Source organism: Sycon ciliatum, chromosome 8 (genome assembly GCF_964019385.1).
Source record: "Sycon ciliatum chromosome 8, ocSycCili1.1, whole genome shotgun sequence".
In the NCBI taxonomy this organism is placed as follows: Eukaryota; Metazoa; Porifera; class Calcarea; order Leucosolenida; family Sycettidae; genus Sycon; species Sycon ciliatum.
Window position 1 is genome coordinate 9319301 of NC_088650.1, and position 24460 is coordinate 9343760.

Here is a 24460-nt window from a genome sequence, read left to right on the forward strand (position 1 = left end):
AGATAGGCATGAGAGAGAGAGAGAGAGAGAGAGAGAGAGAGAGAGAGAGAGAGAGAGAGAGAGAGAGAGAGAGAGAGAGAGAGAGAGAGAGAGAGAGAGAGAGAGAGAGAGAGAGAGAGAGAGAGAAAGAGAGAGATAGAGAGAGATAGAGAGAAGGAGAATGAGAAGGAGAGAGAGAGAGAGAGAGAGAAAGAAAGAGAGAGAATCAATGCTAGCACATGGGCTAAGGCAAGAGCAATAGCATGTACAATAAGTCTCCTGCAACGCTGCCCTCAAACCAGCATGCAATACCAAGTTGTTTTTTCACAATACCAAGCAGATGGCTCATGCATGGTACTTCTGACGAGTCGGTCACTAGAGGTTTCTGCTCTTCAACATAGGATACATCAGGGGAATACCAGTAATTTCTGTCTACTTTTGACATATATTTCCTCTTGTTCTGGTCACTACAGTCAGACCTCGCTTATCCGGTCCTCGTTTATTCGGTCCTCGCTTATCCGGTCCTCGTTTATCCGGACCCCTCGCCATCCGGAAGAAAATCGTTGGTTACCGATTTACAGCATATGCCATGTACACATACAGTATGTGTGTCCGATTATCCGGTTCCCTCGCCTATCCGGATATTTTTGTGGAAAACGGACTTGTGCGGTTAAGCGAGGTCTGACTGTATTGTCTATAAAAATAGCAGACTTTGGATTGATGCAGCATGAACTTAGGACGTGACAGCAATACATGTACTGTTTACAAAATAGAACTGGAATGCCCCTCCCCGCACACAAGCTCAAGGGCAATTGTTTTTGGAGGTTGAAGATGCAGCATAGCCTATACTGATCTTCATATAATTATTATAGAATTTAAGGACTTTCCATGACTAACTACAAGATGCAGATGTGCCAATGAAAGCAAAGAAACCATTAATCATAGCAACACGTCTTACCTAGGCAAACTGTGCCCGGTCCACTGTAGCCGAAATTGCAATCACACTGAAACTTTCCGTTTAGATTGGTGCAGATGGCATTTGAATCACAGTTGTTTAGTGTCACGTTGGAACATTCATCAATATCTAGAGCACAGAAACAACGCGGTGTCAGAGAGAAAACAGCGACCCAATGTCTTGCTTGTATCGGTACCAGGGCTAAACCAATGCTGGGGCAAAGTAACCATAAGAATAATACAATTGCGTTTTCTGCCAATGTTTCACGATTTCACTGCATATTCAGCGCACACTTGTGATCGTCTTGCAATTGTATGAGCAACACTACCTTATAATACAACTGCAGGGCCTGCACCAGTCAGCCATGCCACGACCAATACATAGAGATCCAAACAGACGGAAGGAGAACATTGGAGACAATGCACTGCGTTTTCTCAGTGACTCTCCAGAGCTGGTTGATTCAGCTCTGAGAGGCACAAGGTTGATTACCACACTGTGGACATAACTGCCTTGATCCTCTGCCACTGAAGGTAGCATCAGCATGACAAACTGGTACGAAGTCACCCCTGATAATGTCGTACTCTTGCTGGCATGCACACATCACTTGATGATGAAACATGATAAGGTTCCATAGATTACAAAACTACTTTGGGATATATCAAGGAAAGGAAGTGATTTGGGAGGAGATGGAATGAGAGTGTGTCCGGGGTATTGGGTACAAATAAGCACCAAACAAAACACACACATAACAGAACAGGGTAAATCATTACATGTATTAACTCTACCTCACCTTCACACAGAGTTCCATTGCCGATATAGCCAGCATTACAACTACAGGAGAATGATCCCTGTGTGTTGTTACAGGTTGCATTTGCATCACAATTATGACTGCCTCCAGCAATGCACTCATCTATATCGGCACAGTCAAATCCATCTCCAGAGAAGCCAGTTTGACACGTGCAAAAGAAACTTCCGACTGTGTTCGTACAGTTGGCAAACAGACTGCATGGACCGAGACCAGAGCCACTAGCACTGCCACTAGCACTGCCACTAACACTGCCGCTCATCCCATCCATAAGGTTATCATTGCCACTTGATAATGGAAGACACTCATCAACGTCTGGAGGCACAGGAAAATTATTTTAAGAACACAGAGCTGAGTGATAGTGAAAGAACACCCATGAAAAAATGTCAGTACATACATGCCTGCCCTTACCAGGTTCTCTTACCTGCAAAGGATAGAAGACTCTACTGAAGACAGGACTGAGTGGGAACAAAGGAGCAGTTATGGCATTTCATCGCATTATACTGCACCTTCTTCTTTTGGTGCAATAGTGGGAGTTTGTTGGCGCCGATGGACTTTCCATTATTCGACCACTTTGATACATATCAATGTCACGGCATAGGTACAGTCAGACCTCGCTTAACCGCACACATCCGCTTTCCCCAAAAATATCCGGATAGACGAGGGAACTGGATAACCGAACACCAGTTATGTTGGATGCATCACGTATGTTGTAAATCTGTAACCAGCTATTTTCTCCCGGATGGCGAGGGATCCGGATAAAAGAGGACCGGATAAGCGAGGTCTGACTGTACTGGAATGAGATCGATTGAGAGGGAGTCTGGGGTTTTGAGCAATGTTAGGAATCTGTCAAAGAACAGGCTGAATCATTCCATTTACACACTAATTATACCTCACCTTCACACAGAGTTCCATTGCCCATATAGCCAGCATTACAACTACAGGAGAATGACCCCTGTGTGTTGCTACAGGTTGCATTCGGATCACAGTTATGACTTCCTCCAGCTTCACACTCATCTATATCTGAAAAACGAAGTGGAAAGCAGAGTTGGAGCATACAAGTCAGCGGTTCTTTGAAGGTGAAAACTATGAGTTTGCTTGTGGATGGAGGGTAGTTGAGAGTGACATAAATTCCATACAAAGAGAATGGGATTGTGGTGTTTTTATCACTGAGACATTGGAGGCACTGAAGAAAGAACTGGTCAGAGTTCAGTGACCACTTTGGCTTACCTGCACAGTCAAATCCATCTCCAGAGAAGCCAGTTTGACATGTGCAAAAGAAACCTCCGTCCGTGTTTGTACAGTTTGCAAACTGGTCACATTGCCATAGACCAGAGCCACTAGCACTGCCACTGCCATCACCACTACCACTTGACAGACCACTGTAGCTTGCACTAGCACCGGAAAATAGGAGACATTCATCAACATCTGCAAGAAAAGATCAAAATCAGACCCCCACATGCAATTGATTTAGGGGGTCGAAGATGCATCGTAGCCTATCCTGATCTTCAAATGTAGCTTAAAAGGACTTTCCATGTCTAACTACAGGATGCAGATGTGCTATTGCTAGCAAAGGAACTAAACAGGATAGCAACCGGCTCCTATACATGTATATGGCTGTCTTACCTTGGCAAACTGTGCCCGGTCCACTGTAGCCGAAATTACAGTCACACTGAAACTTTCCGTTTAGATTGGTGCAGGCGGCATTTGAATCACAGTTATTTAGTGTCACGTTGGAACATTCATCAATATCTAGAGCACAGAATCAACACAGTGTGAGAGAGAAAACAGTGACCCAATGTCTTGCTTTCATCGGTACCAGGACTAAACCCATGCTGTGGCAAAGCATACATACTACATTTGCGTTAGCTGCCAATGCTTCATGATTTCAATGCGTATTCAGAGCACAGATGTGTTCATCGTCCAATTGTCTGCGCAGCACTGCCTTATAATACAACTGCAGGTCCTGCATACGTCAGACATTGCACGACCATTGTATACAAATCCTAAGAAACCATGCACCGTGTTTTTTCAGTGACTCTCCAGATCTGGTTGATCCAGCTCTGAGAGGCACAAGTCTGATTACCACATTGAGTCGGAACATAACTGGCTTGATTCTCTGCCACTGAAGTTTGCATCAGCATCACAAACTCGTACGAAGCCACCCCTGATAATGAGCTACTGTTGCTAACATGCATACATGTACATCACTTGATGATCAAACATGATAAGGTTCCCTAGAGTATGAACAACTTTGGAGCTTATCAATGAGAATAGGTAGTTTGGGAGGAGATAGAATGAGAAGGCGTTTGGGGTATTGGGTATTGGGTACAAACAACAAAGCATCAAAAACACACACATCCATAACAGAACAGACTAAATAAACACACAATAATTATGCCTCACCTTCACACAGAGTTCCATTGCCCATATATCCAGTATTACAACTACAGGAGAATGATCCCTGTGCGTTGCTACAGGTTGCATTCGCATCACAGTTATGAGTGCCTCCAGCAATACATTCATCTATATCTGAAAAAAACGAAGTGGAAAGCAGAGTTGGAGCATACAAGTCAGCGGTTTTTTGAAGGTGAAAACTATGAGTTTGCTTGTGGATGGAGGGTAGTTGAGAGTGAGGACATATATTCCGTACAAAGAGAACGGGATTGTGGTGTGTTTATCACCGAGACATCGGAGGCACTGAAGAAAGAACTGGTCAGAGTTCAGTGACCACTTTGGCTTACCTGCACAGTCAAATCCATCTCCAGAGAAGCCAGTTTGACATGTGCAAAAGAAACCTCCGTCCGTGTTTGTACAGTTTGCAAACTGGTCACATTGCCGTAGACCAGAGCCACTAGCACTGGCATTGCCATCACCACTACCACTTGACAGACCACTGTAGCTTGCACTAGCACTGGAGAATAGGAGACATTCATCAACATCTGCAAGACAATATCACAATCAGACACTCACAGGCAATTGATTTTGGAGGTCGAAGATGCAGCGTAGCCTATCATGATCTTCAAATAATAGCAGAAAAGGACTTTCGATGACTAGCTACAAAATGCAGATGTGCCATTGCAAGCAAAGGAACTAAACAGGATAACAACCAGTTCCTATGTATGGCTGTCTTACCTTGGCAAACTGTGCCCGGTCCACTGTAACCGAAATTGCAATCACACTGAAACGTTCCATTAAGATTGGTGCAGGCAGCATTTGAATCACAGTTATTTAGTGTCACGTTGGAACATTCATCAATATCTAGAGCGCAAAATCAACATAGTGTGAGAGAGAAAACAGTGACCCAATGTCTTGCTTTCATCGGTACCAGGACTAAACCCATGCTGTGGCAAAGCATACACACTACATTTGCGTTAGCTGCCAATGCTTCATGATTTCAATGCGTATTCAGAGCACAAATGTGTTCATCATCCAATTGTCTGCGCAGCACTGCCTCATAATACAACTGCAGGTCCTGCATACGTCAGACATTGCACGACCATTGTATACAGATCCCAACAGACCATGCACCGTGTTTTCTCAGTGACTCTCCAGATCTGGTTGATCCAGCTCTGAGAGGCACAAGTCTGATTACCACATTGGGTCGGAACATAACTGGCTTGATTCTCTGCCACTGAAGTTTGCATCAGCATGACAAACTCGTACGAAGCCACCCCTGATAATGATCTACTGTTGCTGACATGCATACATGTACATCACTTGATGATCAAACATGATAAGGTTCCCTAGAATATGAACTACTTTGGGGCTTATCAATGAGAATAGGTGGTTTGGGAGGAGATAGAATGAGAAGGCGTTTGGGGTATTGGGTATTGGGTACAAACAACAAAGCATCAAAAACACACACATCCATAACAGAACAGACTAAATAAACACACAATAATTATACCTCACCTTCACACAGAGTTCCATTGCCCATATATCCAGCATTACAACTACAGGAGAATGATCCCTGTGTGTTGCTACAGGTTGCATTTGCATCACAGTTATGACTGCCTCCAGCAATACACTCATCTATATCGGCACAGTTAAATCCATCTCCAGAGAAGCCAGTTTGACACGTGCAAAAGAAACTTCCGATTGTGTTCGTACAGTTGGCAAACAGACTGCATGGACCCAGACCAGAGCCACTAGCACTGCCACTAGCACTTCCGCTAACGCTGCCGCTTATCCCATCCATAAGATTGTCATTGCCACTTGATAATGGAAGACACTCATCAACGTCTGGAGGCACAGGAAAATTAAATTAAGAACACAGGGCTGGGTGATAGTGGAAGAACACACATGGAAAAATGTCAGTAAATACATGCCTGCCAATACAATGTTCTCTCGGCTCCAAAGGAATAGAGGACTCGACTGAAGACAGGACTAAGTGTGTTCGATATTTCTGAAGACGGTATTATTGTACCACAAGGAGCGTAACGATTCCACAAAAGGCGATCGTTCAAAGCAGGTAACACCAAAGAGCAAACTAAACTCAAAACCAAAACCAAACAACAACTGCACCAGCAAGCTCTTTTCTTGCACTTACTACAAATACATCAAAAAACAAGCAGCAAAATGCAAATCCGCACGCATGTTTGCCGGAACTGAACCTCCGTAGCGCAGCTGATCATTGCGGCTGCACGGGACGACCTTCCCGCCACAGTAGGGCAAAGAACTATGCATGGAACTAGCAATGAATGCATGCAGCACACCAGCAAGCTGTCCCTATGCAGACGTCTAGTCTAGCGTGTGCAAGGATGAATAGCATGAGAAACATGATAATTATGACACATGACTCCTATGATGCATGCAATGTATACAACACTAAGTGGGAACAAAGCAGCAGTCCTGGCATTTTTTCGCATTATACTGCACCTTCCTTTTTTTGTGCAATAGTGGGAGTTTGTTTGGCGCCGATGTACATTCCATTATCTGACCACTTTGAGACATATCACGGTGCATAGGAGTTTGGAATGAGATCGATTGCCAGGGAGTCTGGGGTGTTGGGCAATGTTAGGCATCCGGCAAAGAACAGGCTGAGTCATTCCATAATAATAATATTCGCGGGATCCGCGTCGGCATCGCTTGAATGTTCAGAAACACACAAACTAGCCTTCGCAACCGCAGGCTGCCTGTTCACCTTAGTGGCGAATGCAGACCTCACAAGTGAGTCAGGGGAGAGGAGGTTAGTCTCTCAACCAATCGGGCGTGTAACGGCCCATAACCCTGTAAACTGCATCCTTGTTATTCTCACTCCGAGATGTGAGTACCCAGTTGACCGTGGGTGTCGGCGCAGTTCAACACGCGTAAAAAGTCGTTTTACACGCTCCCTGCTACCAGCGCGGGTCTTGAACTCGGGACCTCATGATTCGCAGGCAGGCCTGCAAACCAATCGGCCATATGCGTTGGTAGTCATTCCAGACACACACAAATTATACCTCACCTTCGCACAGAGTTCCATTGCCGATATAGCCAGCATCACAACTACAGGAGAATGACCCCTGTGTGTTGCTACAGGTTGCATTCCCATCACAGTTATGACTTCCTCCAGCTTCACACTCATCTATATCTGAAAAACGAAGTGGAAGCAGAGTTGGAGCATACAATTCAGCTGGACGTTGAAGGTGAAAAACTATGAGTTTGCTAGTGGATGGAGGGTAGTGGAGAGTGAAGATATAAATTCCTTAGAAGGAGAACGGGATTGTGGTGTGTTTGTCATGAAGACATCAGAGGCACTGAAGAAAGAACTGGTCAGAGTTCAGCAACCGCTTTGGCTTACCTGCACAGTCAAATCCATCTCCAGAGAAGCCAGTTTGACACGTGCAAAAGAAACCTCCGTCCGTGTTTGTACAGTTAGCAAACTGGTCACATTGCCGTAGACCAGAGCCACTAGCACTGCCACTACCGTCACCACTACCACTTGATAGACCACCGTAGCTTGCACTAGCACTGGAGAATAGGAGACATTCATCAACATCTGCAAGAAAGGATCACAATCAGACCCCCCACAGGCATTTTATTTCGGATATCGAAGATGCATCGTAGCCTATCCTGATCTTCAAATATAGATTAAAAGGATGCTCCATGATTAACTACAAGATGTAGATGTGCCATTGCAAGCAAAGGAACTAAACAGGATAACAACCGATCCCTATATATGGCTGTCTTACCTTGGCAAACTGTGCCCGGTCCACTGTAACCGAAATTGCAATCACACTGAAACGTTCCGTCTAGATTGGTGCAGGCGGCATTGGAATCACAGTTATTTAGTGTCGCGTTGGAACATTCATCAATATCTAGAGCACAGAAACAACACAGTGACAGAGAGAAAACAGCAACCCAATGTCTTGCTCCCATCGGTACCAGGGCTAAACCCTTGCCGTGGCAAAGAAAATATATACAATTGCGTTTGTTGCCAATGCTTGACGATTTCACTGTGTTCATCATCCAATTGTCTGCGCAGCACTGCCTCATAATACAACTGCAGGTCCTGCATAAGTCAGACATTGCACGACCATTACATACAGTTGTCGTTGCTGGCATGCATACCTGTACATCACTTGATGACCAAACATGATACGGTTCCCTAGAATATAAACTACTTTGGGACATATCAAGCAGAATAGGTGGTTTGGGAAGAGATGGAATGAGAATGTATCTGGAGCAATGGGTACGAACATCAAAGCATCAAAAACAAACACACACATAACAGAACAGGCTAAATCAATACACCTAACAGGGCATAGATTAACGGCCGGACATCGGACATTTTCCGGCCATTTTCGGCCACTGACCGGACGTTTTCAATTTCACCGGACATAGTGTCCGGTCAAAAAAGGAAAAAAAGAGCAGCGACCTTTCGACCTTTTTTAATATGCAGAGTTGGGCTTTCTTCGGAGCTTCGTGCCAAATGCGACTTGCATATCGTACAACTAACACGTCTACACCGTAGCCTCAGGCGTACTTCACCAGATTTACTTGATCCGCCTGTAGCAACGCGGTTGCTACAGTCAATTCACACTTTCGACCTTTGTACATGGTGTCGACTTCGCACTTGAATCGATGGGTTGAACCAGGGAGTAGTACTACTCCCTGGGTTGAACTGCAGTCTGCAGTGCAGTTGTTCGCTCTTGACTCGAGAGGAAGATGTCATCTTTTATTTTTCACTCTTTCACTGACCAGGAATGCAGATAGTCTTTTAGAATGTCTTGTGGAAAGCGAAATAAAAGGGATAAAAGGGAGATTCAGAGGACTTGCCGCCGGGCAAAAAAGTCCGTGGTGTGAAGGCCGCTACTTGCGATAAGTGGATCTCGGACAATGATGCAGAGCTGACTTACTTCCGCCTGGCTGATTTGTGACCGGCAGAAGAACGATCGGCTGTTAGCAGAATGTTTGAAGTCTTCCGTGTGCATCAAGTTTGTAGACAGAGTCCGCAGTTGTAAAAACTTCAGCGAGGCTTTCATAACCGGATCCAAGAACCTGAGAACATCAGCGTTCAAGGATCATGCTGGAACGGAGATGCATAAACGAGCAATGAATCTTTTCCGCAGGCAAGAGTGTCCCGCTCGAAATGCCCTCGAATTCGCTCCAATTGCGAAGGCACTGTGCAAGATAGACGATGGTGCTGCCGCTATTGCACGACGCAAATTCGAACTGACTTACCTTCTCTGCAAGGAGCATATCGCGTTCGCAAAATTCTTGACTGCAACGCTTTCTTGTACATACATTTGTCGTCAGTAAATAGTTCAGTTTCTAATACAAATAAATTGGGGAATTGTACATAGTAATGTGTGAGAACCAGGCAGGCACAGTGGGTTGGTCAAAGACCATGATTGAGATACGAGAGGTACCTGGTTCAAGTCCTGCCTGGGAGCGGTTTTCCAGCCGTGATGCTACCCACAGTCAACTGGGAACTTGTGGCCAGGCACAAGGGGTACATGGATGCAGCTAATGCCGTAATGGGGTCGATTTCGGCACTTGTGCCAGTGGTTGTGAGACTTGCCCACTCACCCCCACCGTTAGGCGCTGCATCTGCCGCTAGGGTTTATCGGGTGTTAGCGGCCGTCGTGAGTTCCCTTCGGGAACGGATACGATAATTTACTTTTTTATTTAATGTGTGAGATACGTCCACATAATGAGTCATTGTGAATATACTTCAGTACTACTAAAAATAAAAAGAAGAAACACCCTGAAAATGTGTTGTGGAAAATGTCCGGGCATGTCCGGACAGATTTCAAAACGGAAGGACATTTGTCCGAGCTAAATGAAATCCTTAAGCTATGCCCTGCCTAATAGTTATACCTCACCTTCACACAGAGTTCCATTGCCCATATAGCCAGCATCACAACTACAGGAGAATGATCCCTGTGTGTTGTTACAGGTTGCATTCGCATCACAGTTATGACTGCCTCCAGCAATACACTCATCTATATCGGCACAGTTAAATCCATCTCCAGAGAAGCCAGTTTCACACGTGCAAAGGAAACTTCCGACTGTGTTCGTACAGTTGGCAAACAGACTGCATGGACCCAGACCAGAGCCACTAGCACTGCCACTAGCACTTCCGCTAACGCTGCCGCTTATCCCATCCATAAGATTGTCATTGCCACTTGATAATGGAAGACACTCATCAACGTCTGGAGGCACAGGAAAATTAAATTAAGAACACAGGGCTGAGTGATAGTGGAAGAACACACATGGGAAAATACATGCCTGCCCATACAATGTTCTCTCAGCTGCAAAGGATAGAGGACTCCACTGAAGACAGGATTGAGAGGGAACAAATAAGCAGCCATGGCACTTCATTGCATTATACTGCACCTTCTTTTTTGGTGCAAAAGTTGGAGTTTGTTGGCACCAATGTACATTCCACTGTCTGACCACTTTGAGACATAATGAAGGGCACGGCATAGGTAGTTTGGAATGAGATCGATTGACAGGGAGTCTGGGGTATTGGGCAATGTTAGGCATCCGTCAAAGAAAAGGCTGAATCTTTCAATACACACACTAGTTATACCTCACCTTCACACAGAGTTCCATTGCCGATATAGCCAGCATTACAACTACAGGAGAATGATCCCTGCGTGTTGCTACAGGTTGCGTTTGGATCACAGTTATGACTGCCTCCAGTTTCACACTCATCTATATCTGAAGAAAAGATGAAGTGTAAAGCAGAGTTTGAGCATACAAGTCAGCAGTTCGTTGAAGGTGAAAACTATGAGTTTGCTGGTGGATGGGGGGGGGGGGGGGGGTAGTGGAGAGTTAGGACACTACTTCTTTACAAATATAACAGAATTGTGGTGTGCTTGTCACTGAGACATTGGAGGCACTGAAGAAAGAACTGGTCAGAGTTCAGCAACCTGTTTGAGTTTGGCTTACCTGCACAGTCAAAACCATTCCCTGAGTAGCCGGTCTGACATGTGCAAAAGAAACCTCCATCCGTGTTTGTACAGTTAGCAAACTGGTCACATTGCCGTAGACCAGAGCCACTAGCACTGCCACTACCGTCACCACTACCACTTGACAGACCACTGTCGCTTGCACTAGCACCGGAGAATAGGAGACATTCATCAACATCTGCAAGACAATATCACAATCAGTTGCAGTAGAGAGGCATGAGAAAGAGAGGCTATGCTACCGTATGGGCGGGGAATGAGGCCAAAGCAGTGTAGTATTTACATACAACACTAAGACATTACCGTAAAGTACCGTTGATCCTCCCCCTCTCCAATTTCCACGCCGTGTAGAATGTCTGCCTGTGCAGCGACTTTGGCCGATAACGTTACAATAATTACTGTATTTGAGTCACGTAGAGAGATGTTGCTCATACACATGGATACACAATATAAGGAGTAGACTTTGAATCTAAACAACATCCATTTCGTTCGTCTTTGGGCATGTTCGATTGTACGAATCCATCAGCCCTTGACCCGGATTCGCCAAATTTGTGCATGTTAGATTGTACGAATCCGGATCCCGAGAGCACGGATTCGGATCCAGTCAACCCACCTCCCAGAGACGGATTCGACGGATTCATTTCGATAGTACGACTCGTATCTACTCAAAACTCGCAATATGCATGCACTAGGTCAAGAGTTTACCACAACGCGTACAGATACTACGGGATGAGCTGTAGCAACGCGGTTGCTAAGGCCTTGAAACGGATTATCGGTTGTGCACATTCGATTGTATCCGTCCGATCGAAGTGATCTGGTCGGCGGGGATCGGGATCCAGTTTCTACAATCGAATACAGCCTTTGTCTCCGTCTCTTCTTCTCCAATTATAAATGTCGTTCCGCCTACCCGTGCCCATTGACCGTTGTGTCGGGGGAGTATGACTCCTTTCCGTACTCAACACAAGTAACAAACTGCTGTGTACCGAACAGCAACCAGTTTCTATACACTCATCCTCGTTTATCCTGGCGGTCCGGGACCGGCCACTGCCCGTAACTTTGAAATGCCCGTAACTCCGAATCACATACATTTTGATGGGGATAGGCCATAGAGGTGGCATGCGGAGTCTCTATTTCAAAAAAGGGACAAAGGGTAGTAATATATCCATTGATACTCGCCCAAAGGTTGCCTCGTAGACCGAAGTGCCTGGGACTTCGGGGTCCAGATATCCGAGGTATGAGTTTAATATGGCTGTCTTACCTTGGCAAACTGTGCCCGATCCACTGTATCCGAAATTGCAATCACACTGAAATGTTCCGTTTAGATTGGTGCAGGTGGCATTGGAATCACAGTTATTTAGCGTCACATTGGAACATTCATCAATGTCTAGAGCACAGAGACAACACAGTGACAGAGAGAAAACCGCGACCCAATGCCTTTCTTGCAGCGAAACCAGGACTGAACCCATGCTGTGACAAAGTAACATATTATACAATTTTGTTTGCGGCCAATGTTTTACGATTTCACTGCGTATGCAGCGAACACTTGTGGTCTTGGTCCAACTGTCTGAGCAACACCACCTTATAAAATAACTACAGGTTCTACAACAGTCAAACATAGCACGGCCATTACATACAGATCCAAACAGACGGAAGGAGAGCACCGGAGACCATGCACTGTATTATCCCAGTGATTCTCCCTATCTGGTTGATCCAGCTCTGAGAGGTACAAGGCTCATTACTACACCGTAGACCTGCCTGTTTTGAACTGCAAAGTGGTCTGCCACTGAACCTTTCCATCAGCCTGACACACACGTATGAAGTCACCCCTGAAATGTCGTACTGTTGCAGGCATACATACATCACTTGATGATCATTCAAACATAATATGAGTCTCCAGATTATCTAACTACTTTGGGACGTATTAAGGAGAATAGGTGGTTTGAGAGATGGCATGAGAGTGTGCCTGGGGTATTGGGTACAAACATCAAAGCACCAACCAAAAACATACAGACCAGAACAGGCTATTAAAATTAATACATAATAACTATATCTCACCTTCACACAGAGTTCCATTGCCCATATATCCATCATTACAACTACAGGAGAATGATCCCTGTGTGTTGCTACAGGTTGCATTTGCATCACAATTATGACTGCCTCCAGCAATACACTCATCTATATCGGCACAGTTAAATCCATCTCCAGAGAAGCCAGTTTGACACGTGCAAAAGAAACTTCCGATTGTGTTTGTACAGTTGGCAAACAGACTACATGGACCCACACCAGAGCCACTAGCACTGCCGCTCATCCCATCCATAAGGTTGTCATTGCCACTTGATAATGGAAGACACTCATCAACATCTGGAGGCACCGGAAAGTTAAATTAAGAAGACAGGACTGAGTGCTGGAGGTAATAAAGCACACCTGGAATACTTTCAGCAAATACAAGCCTGCCCACTAAAACCTTCTCTTTGCTGCAATGGAAGCTTGCTGGTGACAAGGTACTATCCATCATAATTATGACCGCTTGAGATATAATGCATAGGTAGTTTGGACTGAGATCGAGTGAGAGATGATCTGGGGTATTGGACAATGATAGACACAGGTATCCATGAAAAGGCTGAATTAATGCACACTTTGCTCATACCTCACCTTCACACAGAGTTCCATTGCCCATATATCCAGCATTACAACTACAGGAGAATGATCCCTGTGTGTTACTACAGGTTGCATTTGCATCACAATTATGACTGCCTCCAGCAATACACTCATCTATATCGGCACAGTTAAATCCATCTCCAGAGAAGCCAGTTTGACACGTGCAAAGGAAACTTCCGACTGTGTTCGTACAGTTGGCAAACAGACTGCATGGACCGAGACCAGAGCCACTAGCACTTCCACTAGTACTGCCGCTTATCCCATCCATAAGGTTGTCATTGCCACTTGATAATGGAAGACACTCATCAACATCTGCAGGCACAGGAAAATTAAATTACGAACACACGGCTGAGTGATTGAGGTAATAAAACACACCTGGATTATTTTCAGCAAATACACACCTGCACACAAAACATTCTCTTAGCTGCAAAGGATAGAGGACTCAACTGAAGACAGGATTGAGAGGGAGCAATGCAGCAGTCATGGCACTTCATAATCTATTATATTTCAATGCTGTTCTTGCAAGATTGGGAGTTTGTTGGTGACAAGGTGCTATCCATTATAATTAATGCATAGATAGTTCGGACTGAGATCGAGTGAGAGATGGTCTGGGGTAGTGAACAAAGAAAGGCACAGGTATCCAAGAAAGGCTGAATTAATGCACATTTCAATCATACCTCACCTTCACACAGAGTTCCATTGCCCATATACCCAGCATTACAACTACAGGAGAATGATCCCTGTGTGTTACTACAGGTTGCGTTCGGATCACAGTTATGACTGCCTCCAGCAATACACTCATCTATATCGGCACAGTCAAATCCATCTCCAGAGAAGCCAGTTTCACACGTGCAAAAGAAACCTCCGTCAGTGTTTGTACAGTTAGCAAACTGGTCACATTGCTGTAGACCAGAGCCACTAGCACTGCCGCTACCGTCACCACTACCACTTGACACACCACTGTAGCTTGCACTAGCACTGGAGAACAGGAGACATTCATCAACATCTGCAAGAAAGGATCACAATCAGTTGTAGTTGAGATAAGATAGTGTGCATGAAGCTGGTGCAAAGTCATTTTCAATATATTTTGATCAGAGTTCAGATACCTGCAGAAAGACATTCGTATTTTTCCTTTTTTTCTAGTTCCTTTCCATCTGGCTTGTAAGCCTTTTTTTATAGATAAAAGAGCAGTAAAAGGCAAGTGGCTCAATTTCCCAATGCAGAAAGAAAGGAAACAAGAAAATTGAATGACAGTGCAGTACATGTAGAAGATGTGTAGGTACTACATTAGTTGCAGTGTTAAGGTGCGTTACTCCCCCGACCAAAGGCCTTGGGATCAACGTGAATTTCATGGATCGGGAAAAGTGAGAGAAAAAAAGAGTGGGTAAAGGAGGCAGGGTGTGTTGGGGGGAGGGATGGAGAGGAAGGGGAAGAGGTAGAGAGATGAAGAGCAATAGAGATAGAGATAGAGCAAGAGGAAGAGAGCCTATATTAGCATACATGCTGGGTACTAGACCACAGCAATGTAACGTGTACATACATAAAACAAGGATAAGAGTCACATTAACTGTGTATCCACCTAGGAACAATGGTAAGAGCTGTAACTAGCTTCGATCCTGCAGGAGCTTCAAAGAATTGGCTCCACCTCCACCACATGTGCTCCATGGCCGACCTCATTCACACCAGTAACATGAACAGGAAAGGTTCATTGATGAACTAGTCGAAAACTGTTGCTTGCCCCCGTATCACAAGAAATTAGTTCATACTATGATGACTGGCGCCAATAGTTGCATACGGTCAGCCTTATTAGCCAAAAGTTCTGATCGCGTTCAAGTTGCAGCACATTACGACACTCGCTTGCTTTCAACATACATGTACACTCCTACATCACTTGATGTTGATCGAGTTTCACAACTCACCTTGACAGCTTGGAAAGACGTCCTCATTCCACACACTTCCCAAACATAGTAGGGTAGCGATTCCAACGATCTCGTAGTTTGGATCACAAATCAGTGTGAGCCGAGCATTCAGAGAGTAGTTAATCTGCGGTGCACGGGAATCGAGTTCCTGCACAAACCGGCCATTGCTGCGCTCCGGTGGTGCGGGGCATTGTAGAGCTAAAGCAAGAGCAAGAGCATGTACAATGAGCCATAACACTCTGGTTCTCAATCTATTGATTTTCTTCCTCTCCCTTGATTTAAATTCTCAGATATTATTTGAGTTTTATCCGTTTCTATTTTTCATTATTCAACTGGTTTGGTGAGACTCCCATGATAGGTATCCATTCACCTCTGGAGAATCCGTAAAACAAACAATACAATACAAATACACTTGCATGAAAGACCAGCATGCAGGGCAAAGCAAGTGGGTCACATGTGATAGTTCTGCCAAGCCGTTCATCCAAGCTGTTGCCCTGCCACTTCAGTTATGAAGCAATAGTGGTACATGGCCCCGGATCCGTTATGCTGGTCATACACATGCACACGCATGTAAGAAGGAGACTTTGAATCAAAGCAACATGCATGCAAGTAACGATTGAAACAGGATAGCAACCGGTTCCTATGTGGCTGTCTTACCTTGGCAAACTGTTCCCGGTCCACTGTAACCGAAATTACAATCACACTGAAACGTTCCGTTTAGATTGGTGCAGGTGGCGTTGGAATCACAGTTATTTAGTGTCACGTTGGAACATTCATCAATATCTAGAGCAGAGAAACAACACAGTGTCAGAGAGAAAACAGCAACCCAATGTGTTGCTTATGAAAATCATTTACCGTTAAACACTACTTCAACTTTGCATCTGCAAGTCCTGCAGGTATTCAGTGATCATCCAATGGATTCAAATAATCCAATTGTGAGATCATCGTGTAAGCCTTGCAGTGTCCCATGGCAGAAATGACTTTATACTGCAGTTCAAGCATACCTTCACAGACCGGCGGTATGCCGCTGAAGTTTCCGTCGGCCTGACAAACCCGTACCAAGTCACCTCCGCCAATGTTGTACCCAGGCAGGCACTCATACAGCACTTGATGGTCAAACAGGAACACTTCTCCTTCAGGACCGGACACCATGGGAGGATTGGCATTGGCAACTGCCTCCGGTTCAGCACAGGGGACTCCTACAGACATCAAAGACAGGGTATGTTAATAAGACAATAAGACAAGGATGCGTCAGGATAGAATGTGCGGATAGGCTGCAGGATCCACCGTACTGTATAAACATTCTGTTTTAACGCAAAGCGCTTGTAGGATAGCATATTTCATTGTAATGAGAACAGTGTAAAGCACAGCAACATACTTATAGTGTGGCATGTTAGAAAGCATTGCCATGTCATCTTACACTCTAAGCTAGATCGGAAATTCAATGATCTGCGAATGATGTAAAACGACTCTTGGAATATATGCTTACGGTTGGAGCAATTTGGCTGGAGAAATCCGGGTAAACAGAAGCAGCTTCCATTTTGGAAATCACAGGAGGCATCATTGTCACAGACTTGAAAGCAGAAACGTTCGCAGTCCACGCCGAAGGTATTATTGGAGCAGGCTAAATAGAAGACCAGAGAGTGGATTATAAGTTTTCTGCTTATGTTTGCTGAGGCTGGGATCTCATATTATTCCCGCCACGGGAGACATCCATAGATTTTGAAAATGAGGAAAGTGAGAATGTGCCGGCCACATAATCAACAGCTGAAAACTGAGCATAGTATGGCTCAGTGCACATCTGGGTGCATAGCTTGTTAAAGTTGTTGCATATACAATCCTATCTCTGCAGAAACGGTTCATGACATGCGGACAGTTGAAGCAACATTATCGACATCAGGATCCATAAGCCTTTTGCGTGTTGTACAGATGTACGAAGTTCAGTGCTAGGGCGTAGGTGTGTACAGAACCGATTGGGTGTTCATTGTGTGCTATGCATGCGCATTTGACCAATTTTAGCCTCATAACTAAGGGCAAACAATCCCTATTCCAGCTTCTTCAATTTGGTTAGAACTAATGACTAGCTAGATCTTTGTCAGAAAAGGTTTTCGTTTGAAATGCCTTCAGGGCCCATTTCTTAGTGGAAATAGCAGAAAACACAATAGGGTCCTGCACATTCAACACCCATTAGGTTCTACGGGATTCTACGGGATTTCGTGCATCTGTACAACACGCAAAAGGCTTATTGTTCCACAGATGCCCGGAAATACCAGCGAACATGACTGTCACACATTGTTACATGATGCATGAGAAACGTTCTAAGAGTGCATCTGACCGCGCTATGTATGATTTGTATGTGGGTTGAAGGCTACATTAGCGGTGCACACAAACGTTGTGTTAAGTACGAAAAGGTACCTAACAATTGCGATTGAATCCGCTTCTCTTACATTTCAGTTCCTTTCATTTTTTCCTCTATCCCCTCTACTACCGCCATGGCTGGCTATCGCCCATATCACCTTTTAATTGGCTAGTGCCGCGTAATTGTAAATAAAAATTCTTTTTAAGAAACTTACGTTTTTCGCAGTATGCTCCTATGAAGCCTGGCAAGCATGTGCAAGAGCCGTCGACCGGATCACACGTTGCTCCGTTCATGCACCGACATTCAGCCGAACAATTCTGACCAAACGTGTTGTTCATGCAAGCTGCAGAATGCAGTGCACAAGATCAGACCAAGCACAAGCGCACAATGACCATGGCTTGAACAAGAAACCAATGGAAAAATGGAAATGCAGAATTATATACCAATACAGATCGATTCATAAGTTTGAGGGAGTTGTAACGGGAAAAGTCTGCAGAAACAGTTGACCGTCACCACCAGGACTCAAACATTTTCTTAATGTCAGCAATTCTCTAACCACTGAGCTACAGTGTAGGCGTAATCTTATTGTGTAGACTAATATCATTGACTTGACTTACTTTCGTTGCATGCTGCACCAATGGATCCGTTGAAACAGGCACAGTGGCCGTTGACGGGATTGCAGATACCTCGATCACATATGCAATCGAACTGGCACTGGGGTCCAAATGTCGTGTTACTGCAGCCTGCGACGAAAACAGATATGAAAGCTAAATTAGAACAATCCCGCATACTGGTTTACCCTCATTTGTAGGTCTTATAGCAAGTATTAGCTACTATCCAGGCTTGTATGCACGGCTGTTAACTGCGTTTCCGGGGACAGGGAATTGGGATCATTGTCTACCAACGAGGTTTGTCCTGTAACCGATGGCGTACTCACGAGGGTAGACATGTAATCAGTGATTCATGATCTGTCATGAGAATCTAGTATGTTTCCCAAGTGCAGGGCAGTATTTTTCCTTACATACGTCTCATGCTCCTCCCTAAATACGAGTGAAAGACTAAACATGCAGGTCAATTGATGCAAATATAATTACAAAAAAACGGTAAATGATCGTCCCTGTTACCGAGGTAACCTCCAACGGCCGCTTACACCCGGTATATCAACTTTTGAAAATAGCAGGGTGCTAAAAAGAGGGCTGAGTGCACATGTTGCAGCTGCTCGACTTGCCTTCACAGAATGTTCCGTTCCCTCTGAAGCCAGAGGTGCATGCACATTGAAATGAGCCTATTGTGTTGTCACACATTGCATTGCTGTCACAGGTATGACTGCCTTCAACACATTCATTGTTATCTGTACGGGAGGACACAGCAACAACAGCAAATACAGGATATATAGCGAATTCAACTTTTAGACGTAGAAGTACATCAGCTACCAGCAATGAAGGTCTGGCTTGCAAGAATCACTAAAAACAAAAGGACTTCACGTAGTACTGTATTTTACGGAGTATAAGCAGCATTGGAGTAGATATTTGTCATGAAATGCAGACACCTACACTATTTATGACTGTTAATTTGACCATCCTAGTATAAGCTACACCGACTTTTCGAGGGTGAATTCTTGGTCTTTAAAGCGCGGCTTATACTCCGGAAAACACGGTACAGTCGTCCCTCTTTAATCCGGCACCTTTTGCAACGGCATTTTCTGCTGGATAAACAAGGGTGCTGGATTATCAAATCCTGCCCTCCAACCCGGCCCACCTGTTAAAGGGGAAGTATACCCTAAAATCAAATTTTCACCAGTTGTAGTCTTCTGGGTGCTGAGTCGAATGGTCTTGGTCCGAGGAAGCTGCGACGCTCCCTTCCTACTTGAATCCCAATCGAACTCGCGCACTTCCACCGAAACTGGGTGACTGCGCCCTACTAGATGGGGATTTGTATGCAAAATGTCACTAAAAGCGCCATTTCGTTCTTATAAAAGCACGGATGACCGCGATTGGCCCATATGTTGTAGTCTTTTGGACGCTGAGTCGACTGGTTTTGGTCCGAAAAGGCTGCGATGCAGCGTTCCTCCTTTATTCCCAATCGAACATGGTTGAAGAAGCGGTCACGTGCTCCTGCGTACACCAGTCACCTGGTCACCGTGCCTGCAGGGTACAACTTACTAGCCTGTTTGACCTTTTTTGGGTGCAGTCCTGTCACTCGAGTTGAACTCGAGTTGAACCTTGGTGTGAAAGTTGTCACCTGCTGGCGCGGTGACCAGGTGATTTGGGCACCCAGGAGCACGTGACCGCTTGTTCAACCATGTTCGATTGGGAATAAAGGAGGAACGCTGCATCGCAGCCTTTTCGGACCAAAACCAGTCGACTCAGCGTCCAAAAGACTACAACATATGGGCCAATCGCGGTCATCCGTGCTTTTATAAGAACGAAATGGCGCTTTTAGTGACATTTTGCATACAAATCCCCATCTAGTAGGGCGCAGTCACCCAGTTTCGGTGGAAGTGCGCGAGTTCGATTGGGATTCAAGTAGGAAGGGAGCGTCGCAGCTTCCTCGGACCAAGACCATTCGACTCAGCACCCAGAAGACTACAACTGGTGAAAATTTGATTTTAGGGTATACTTCCCCTTTAACATACATGTTTGTGTCATACATCAAAACGTAGAGATTTTCTGTGTCAGTCCAAGTAGTAGTAGTAGTAGTAGTAGTAGTAGTAGTAGTAGTAGTAGTAGTAGTAGTAGTAGTAGTAGTAGTAGAATTTATTATTTTGATAGGGAAGGCCCTACAGTACTTTGTGGAATGCATGTCTTTAACATACACTTGGGAATATCCTATGCACTGGCATAAGATATTCCCAAGTGTATGTTACATGTGTTGTGTACGTTGCAGTGCTCCCTGACGGTATGCGATGTACAACTGCTGGATTAGAAAATCGAATTATGTACAGTTTGAGTGATTTGTTGCAGAAAATCGCTGCTGGAGGTGGAATTCAAGTGCCGGATTTAAGCGTAGAAAATGAACTGAAAAAATCGGTTTGGCCAGAAAGTGTGCTGGTTTGCAAAGGTGCTGGATAACCAAGTGCCGGATTAGAGAGGGACGACTGTACATTCATTCCCAGGGAGACAGGATACATATCAAATCGAAGTGTGCGTACCGGTGCAAGTAGGACGAGCAAAGTCATAGCTAGCATTCCGCAGGCACGTCAGGTTCATTGAGCCAGCCACACTGAAGCCAGTACTACACTGGAAGGTTGTGATGCCGAAGATGATGTTGTCTTGCTTGCTTATGATCCCATTCAGTGGTGCTTGCAATAACGGGCATGAGATCACTGGAGATGTCAAGAAAATAAAAGGGAACAAAAATGTCCAGAACGATTGTCATGGTTAAACAAAAAGTACCTCTACTCCCAACAACTCACACCCAATGCAATGAAGATAATATTATTCCTCGCTAGCATAACATCTGAAAAGAATAGTTTCTTCAAAGGACAATTCCTGTTCTCTGTGGATACTGAGCTCCTATCAGATTGCACTTCCCTTCTCTCTCACACCTCACATCTACAACAGCAAAACCACAGTGCAGGGTCGTCTGCGGACAGCCACATTGCAAGACAAAAAAAGTTTCTTCAAAGGACAATTCCTGTTCTCCGTGGATACCGAGCTCTTATCAGAATGCACTTCCCTTTTTTTGCTCCAGTATTCCTGGGATGCCGTGTATGGAAAGCTTGGAAACCAGGGACCAAACTGCAGAGCTGCTGCGCACCCATCCCATGACCATATGGTGCAGCCATTTTGTTTCCAAACCCTGCCCATCCTGTCACCAAAGGGTGATACAATAACAGTTTGGTTTATTCCACCGTCCGAATGCCATTTACACTTTGGTCTCTGCTGGGATGACGACTACACCATAGCTCAGTGGTTAGAGCATCGCTAGCTACAAGCGAGGGTCCCTGATTCGAATCCTGGTGGTGACAGTCAATTTTTTCTTCAGACTTTTCCCGTTTGTGTCTTTCCCTCAAACTAGTCAACATTTACACTTTCTACCAATATGCAGTCACATAACAAAGCTGTGAAATCACTCTATCGAAACGTACATGTGCAGTTCACTCCGTCGCCAGTGAAGTTCTCGGTGCAGTTACAATCAAAGGATCCAATGCTGTTGTAACACACTGCATTAGGACTGCAGTTGTGTGTGCCCGTTTGGCATTCGTTGATATCTGCAGGAAGCGTGGCAACAGTTTGAGCAGACAATGCCAAGAATACTAAGACTGCTAGGCAGGCAAGGAAGTGATCAAGGCTGAATGGCTTTGGACAGTCTCAAATCATGCATACCCACACCCACACACACCGTCCCACACACCCATGTGTCATACCTTCCCCTACTCAACCCCCACACACATACACCAACATCCAAGCACCCCCCCCCCCCCCCCTCCTCCCCCCCCCCCCCCCCCCCACACACACACTTCAGTTGAGCTACACAGTTGGGTAAACGGACATCTCTAAATGCTCCTTTAAACAGTGGATTAGTTACTTAGTCACCGCTATAAAATCAAATGTCACTTATCCGACCACTTCGGGAATCAGGCATGTTGGATAACTGGATATGTTGGATAACTGATATCATTTTTTATGTGCATATATGGCTGGATTTCACTGATTTATGTACACAATACCCAAATATATTCATGCATATTCATGAATTGCTCCATGTACACATACATGTTAGCATACTTGACAACATCTACTTCAAGTAAATGCATATTACACCGTATAATGTACAAAAAAAACAATTTTTTTTAGAATTTTACTGTTGAGAGTCAAAAAATTACCACTCCCGGGCTTGTCGGATAACCGACGTGCTCGGATAACTGGCGACCGGATAAGTGACATTCGACTGTATTTCAACTTGAACCACAATACAGTAGTTTCTTGAAGCAGCTACCTGAGCAGATTGGCACATCATTGTCATAAGTGGCATTGATCTGACATGTTAGGTTCGATGTTCCATTCAGAGCATAGCCAGGATCGCAGGAAAACTGCACGCTGCTTCCAAATAGTGCACTCGAATCACCTACAATGCGTCCATTGGGAGGGATAACACTGAGCAAGGAAGGACAAGCCACCTCTGCAAGACACAAAACACAAATGCCAAACATTCAAAGACGTTTTAGCCATCCACGGACCTTTAGAGGGACCGCAATATACACATAATTATTCCTAGCTTTGGAGTACATTCATGTAGTAAGGAAGTCAGTATGCAAAAAACAATCACCAAGAAAACTACTTCGAAAAAGTAGGGTCTCTGTCTTGTTTTGGCTGAAATCTGTCATTGGTCACCACTTACCCTCGCAGAATGTACCATTGCCAGTAAAGCCAAATCGACAGGCGCACATGAAAGAACCGTTGGTATTCGTGCAGTTAGCGTTTGGGTCACATACGCCACTGTTTGTGGCATTAACCACACACTCGTTGATATCTGCAGGCAGCCGCAGTACAGATATAACATCAACAGCACTACATTGTCAGGGACAAGGTTACGGCACGCTATGCATTTCGAACTTGCACATATGCACACAGCCTCAAAAACAACTCAGAAGCATTCAATTTTCCTACAATGCTGCTACACAGCTTCAAGAGTCTTAGACTGCCCCCTAACCCCATTCAGTGGAGGTGGAAGTTCTGTGCATAACACCATAGTCTACGCTTTGATTGCAATGCCAAACTAGTATGTGTGTGTGTGTGTGTGTGTGTGTGTGTGTGTGTGTGTGTGTGTGTGTATATATGTGTGTGAGTGTGTACGGGCATGTCTGTGTACATGTGTGTGTGTGTGTGTGTATGTGTGTGTGTGTGTGTGTTTGTGTGTGTGTGCATGTGTGCGTGCGTGTGTGCGTACGTGTGTGTGTGCGTGCGCGCATATGTGTGATGCCACTCATTAGAAACACAGCAAACAGTGCTGTAATTGCCTAGACTCTCTATTGCTGACAGGAGCAGCCGGTGTGTTGAATGAACTGATGAAGTAAGTGATCAAGCCACAAACTTACCTACGCACACTGGTACAGGATTGTCATAGGTGGCGTTCGGCAAGCACTGCAGGGTGTCTGATCCAACTAGCTGGTAGCCCATGATGCACTGGAAAACCGTTCTGCCAAACACATCGCTGTTGCTCGAGTTGATGAGGCCGTTGGCAGGAGTGATCAGAGGCGAGCACCGTATGACTGTAAGCATAGGGGAATATGGATACTTATATGCTTGCATAATTGAGGTGGGCTTTGGCAGCTAGAGTGGTGCACCTTGGTGCAGAGCCTTATACAGCCTTCAACATCATCATTGTACAGGACCCACCTAATCGGCTTTCCAGTTTAAATCTTCAATAGGCTATAGAAGC

General features: G+C 45.0%; 1 protein-coding gene across 1 annotated transcript in view; it reads right to left on the minus strand.

The window, feature by feature from the left end:
• Nucleotides 1-24460, minus strand: part of LOC135823534 (uncharacterized) — a 99510-nt gene that overhangs the window by 31801 nt on the left and 43249 nt on the right. Inside the window, exons 47-77 of the mRNA XM_065336378.1 lie at nt 24117-24290; nt 23420-23551; nt 23018-23200; nt 22167-22289; nt 21228-21401; nt 19305-19427; nt 18694-18819; nt 18291-18419; nt 17207-17341; nt 16722-16916; nt 16375-16500; nt 15718-15915; nt 14481-14804; nt 13793-14110; nt 13196-13501; nt 12399-12524; nt 11124-11321; nt 10767-10892; nt 10052-10381; nt 7916-8041; nt 7525-7722; nt 7189-7314; nt 5655-5984; nt 4875-5000; nt 4484-4681; nt 4146-4271; nt 3366-3491; nt 2970-3167; nt 2637-2762; nt 1725-2054; nt 938-1063 (exon numbers count right to left, since the gene is read on the minus strand). Of these exons, the coding sequence (XP_065192450.1) occupies nt 938-1063; nt 1725-2054; nt 2637-2762; nt 2970-3167; nt 3366-3491; nt 4146-4271; nt 4484-4681; nt 4875-5000; nt 5655-5984; nt 7189-7314; nt 7525-7722; nt 7916-8041; nt 10052-10381; nt 10767-10892; nt 11124-11321; nt 12399-12524; nt 13196-13501; nt 13793-14110; nt 14481-14804; nt 15718-15915; nt 16375-16500; nt 16722-16916; nt 17207-17341; nt 18291-18419; nt 18694-18819; nt 19305-19427; nt 21228-21401; nt 22167-22289; nt 23018-23200; nt 23420-23551; nt 24117-24290 (5682 nt within the window). The remainder of the gene's footprint in view (nt 1-937; nt 1064-1724; nt 2055-2636; nt 2763-2969; nt 3168-3365; nt 3492-4145; nt 4272-4483; nt 4682-4874; nt 5001-5654; nt 5985-7188; nt 7315-7524; nt 7723-7915; nt 8042-10051; nt 10382-10766; nt 10893-11123; nt 11322-12398; nt 12525-13195; nt 13502-13792; nt 14111-14480; nt 14805-15717; nt 15916-16374; nt 16501-16721; nt 16917-17206; nt 17342-18290; nt 18420-18693; nt 18820-19304; nt 19428-21227; nt 21402-22166; nt 22290-23017; nt 23201-23419; nt 23552-24116; nt 24291-24460) is intronic.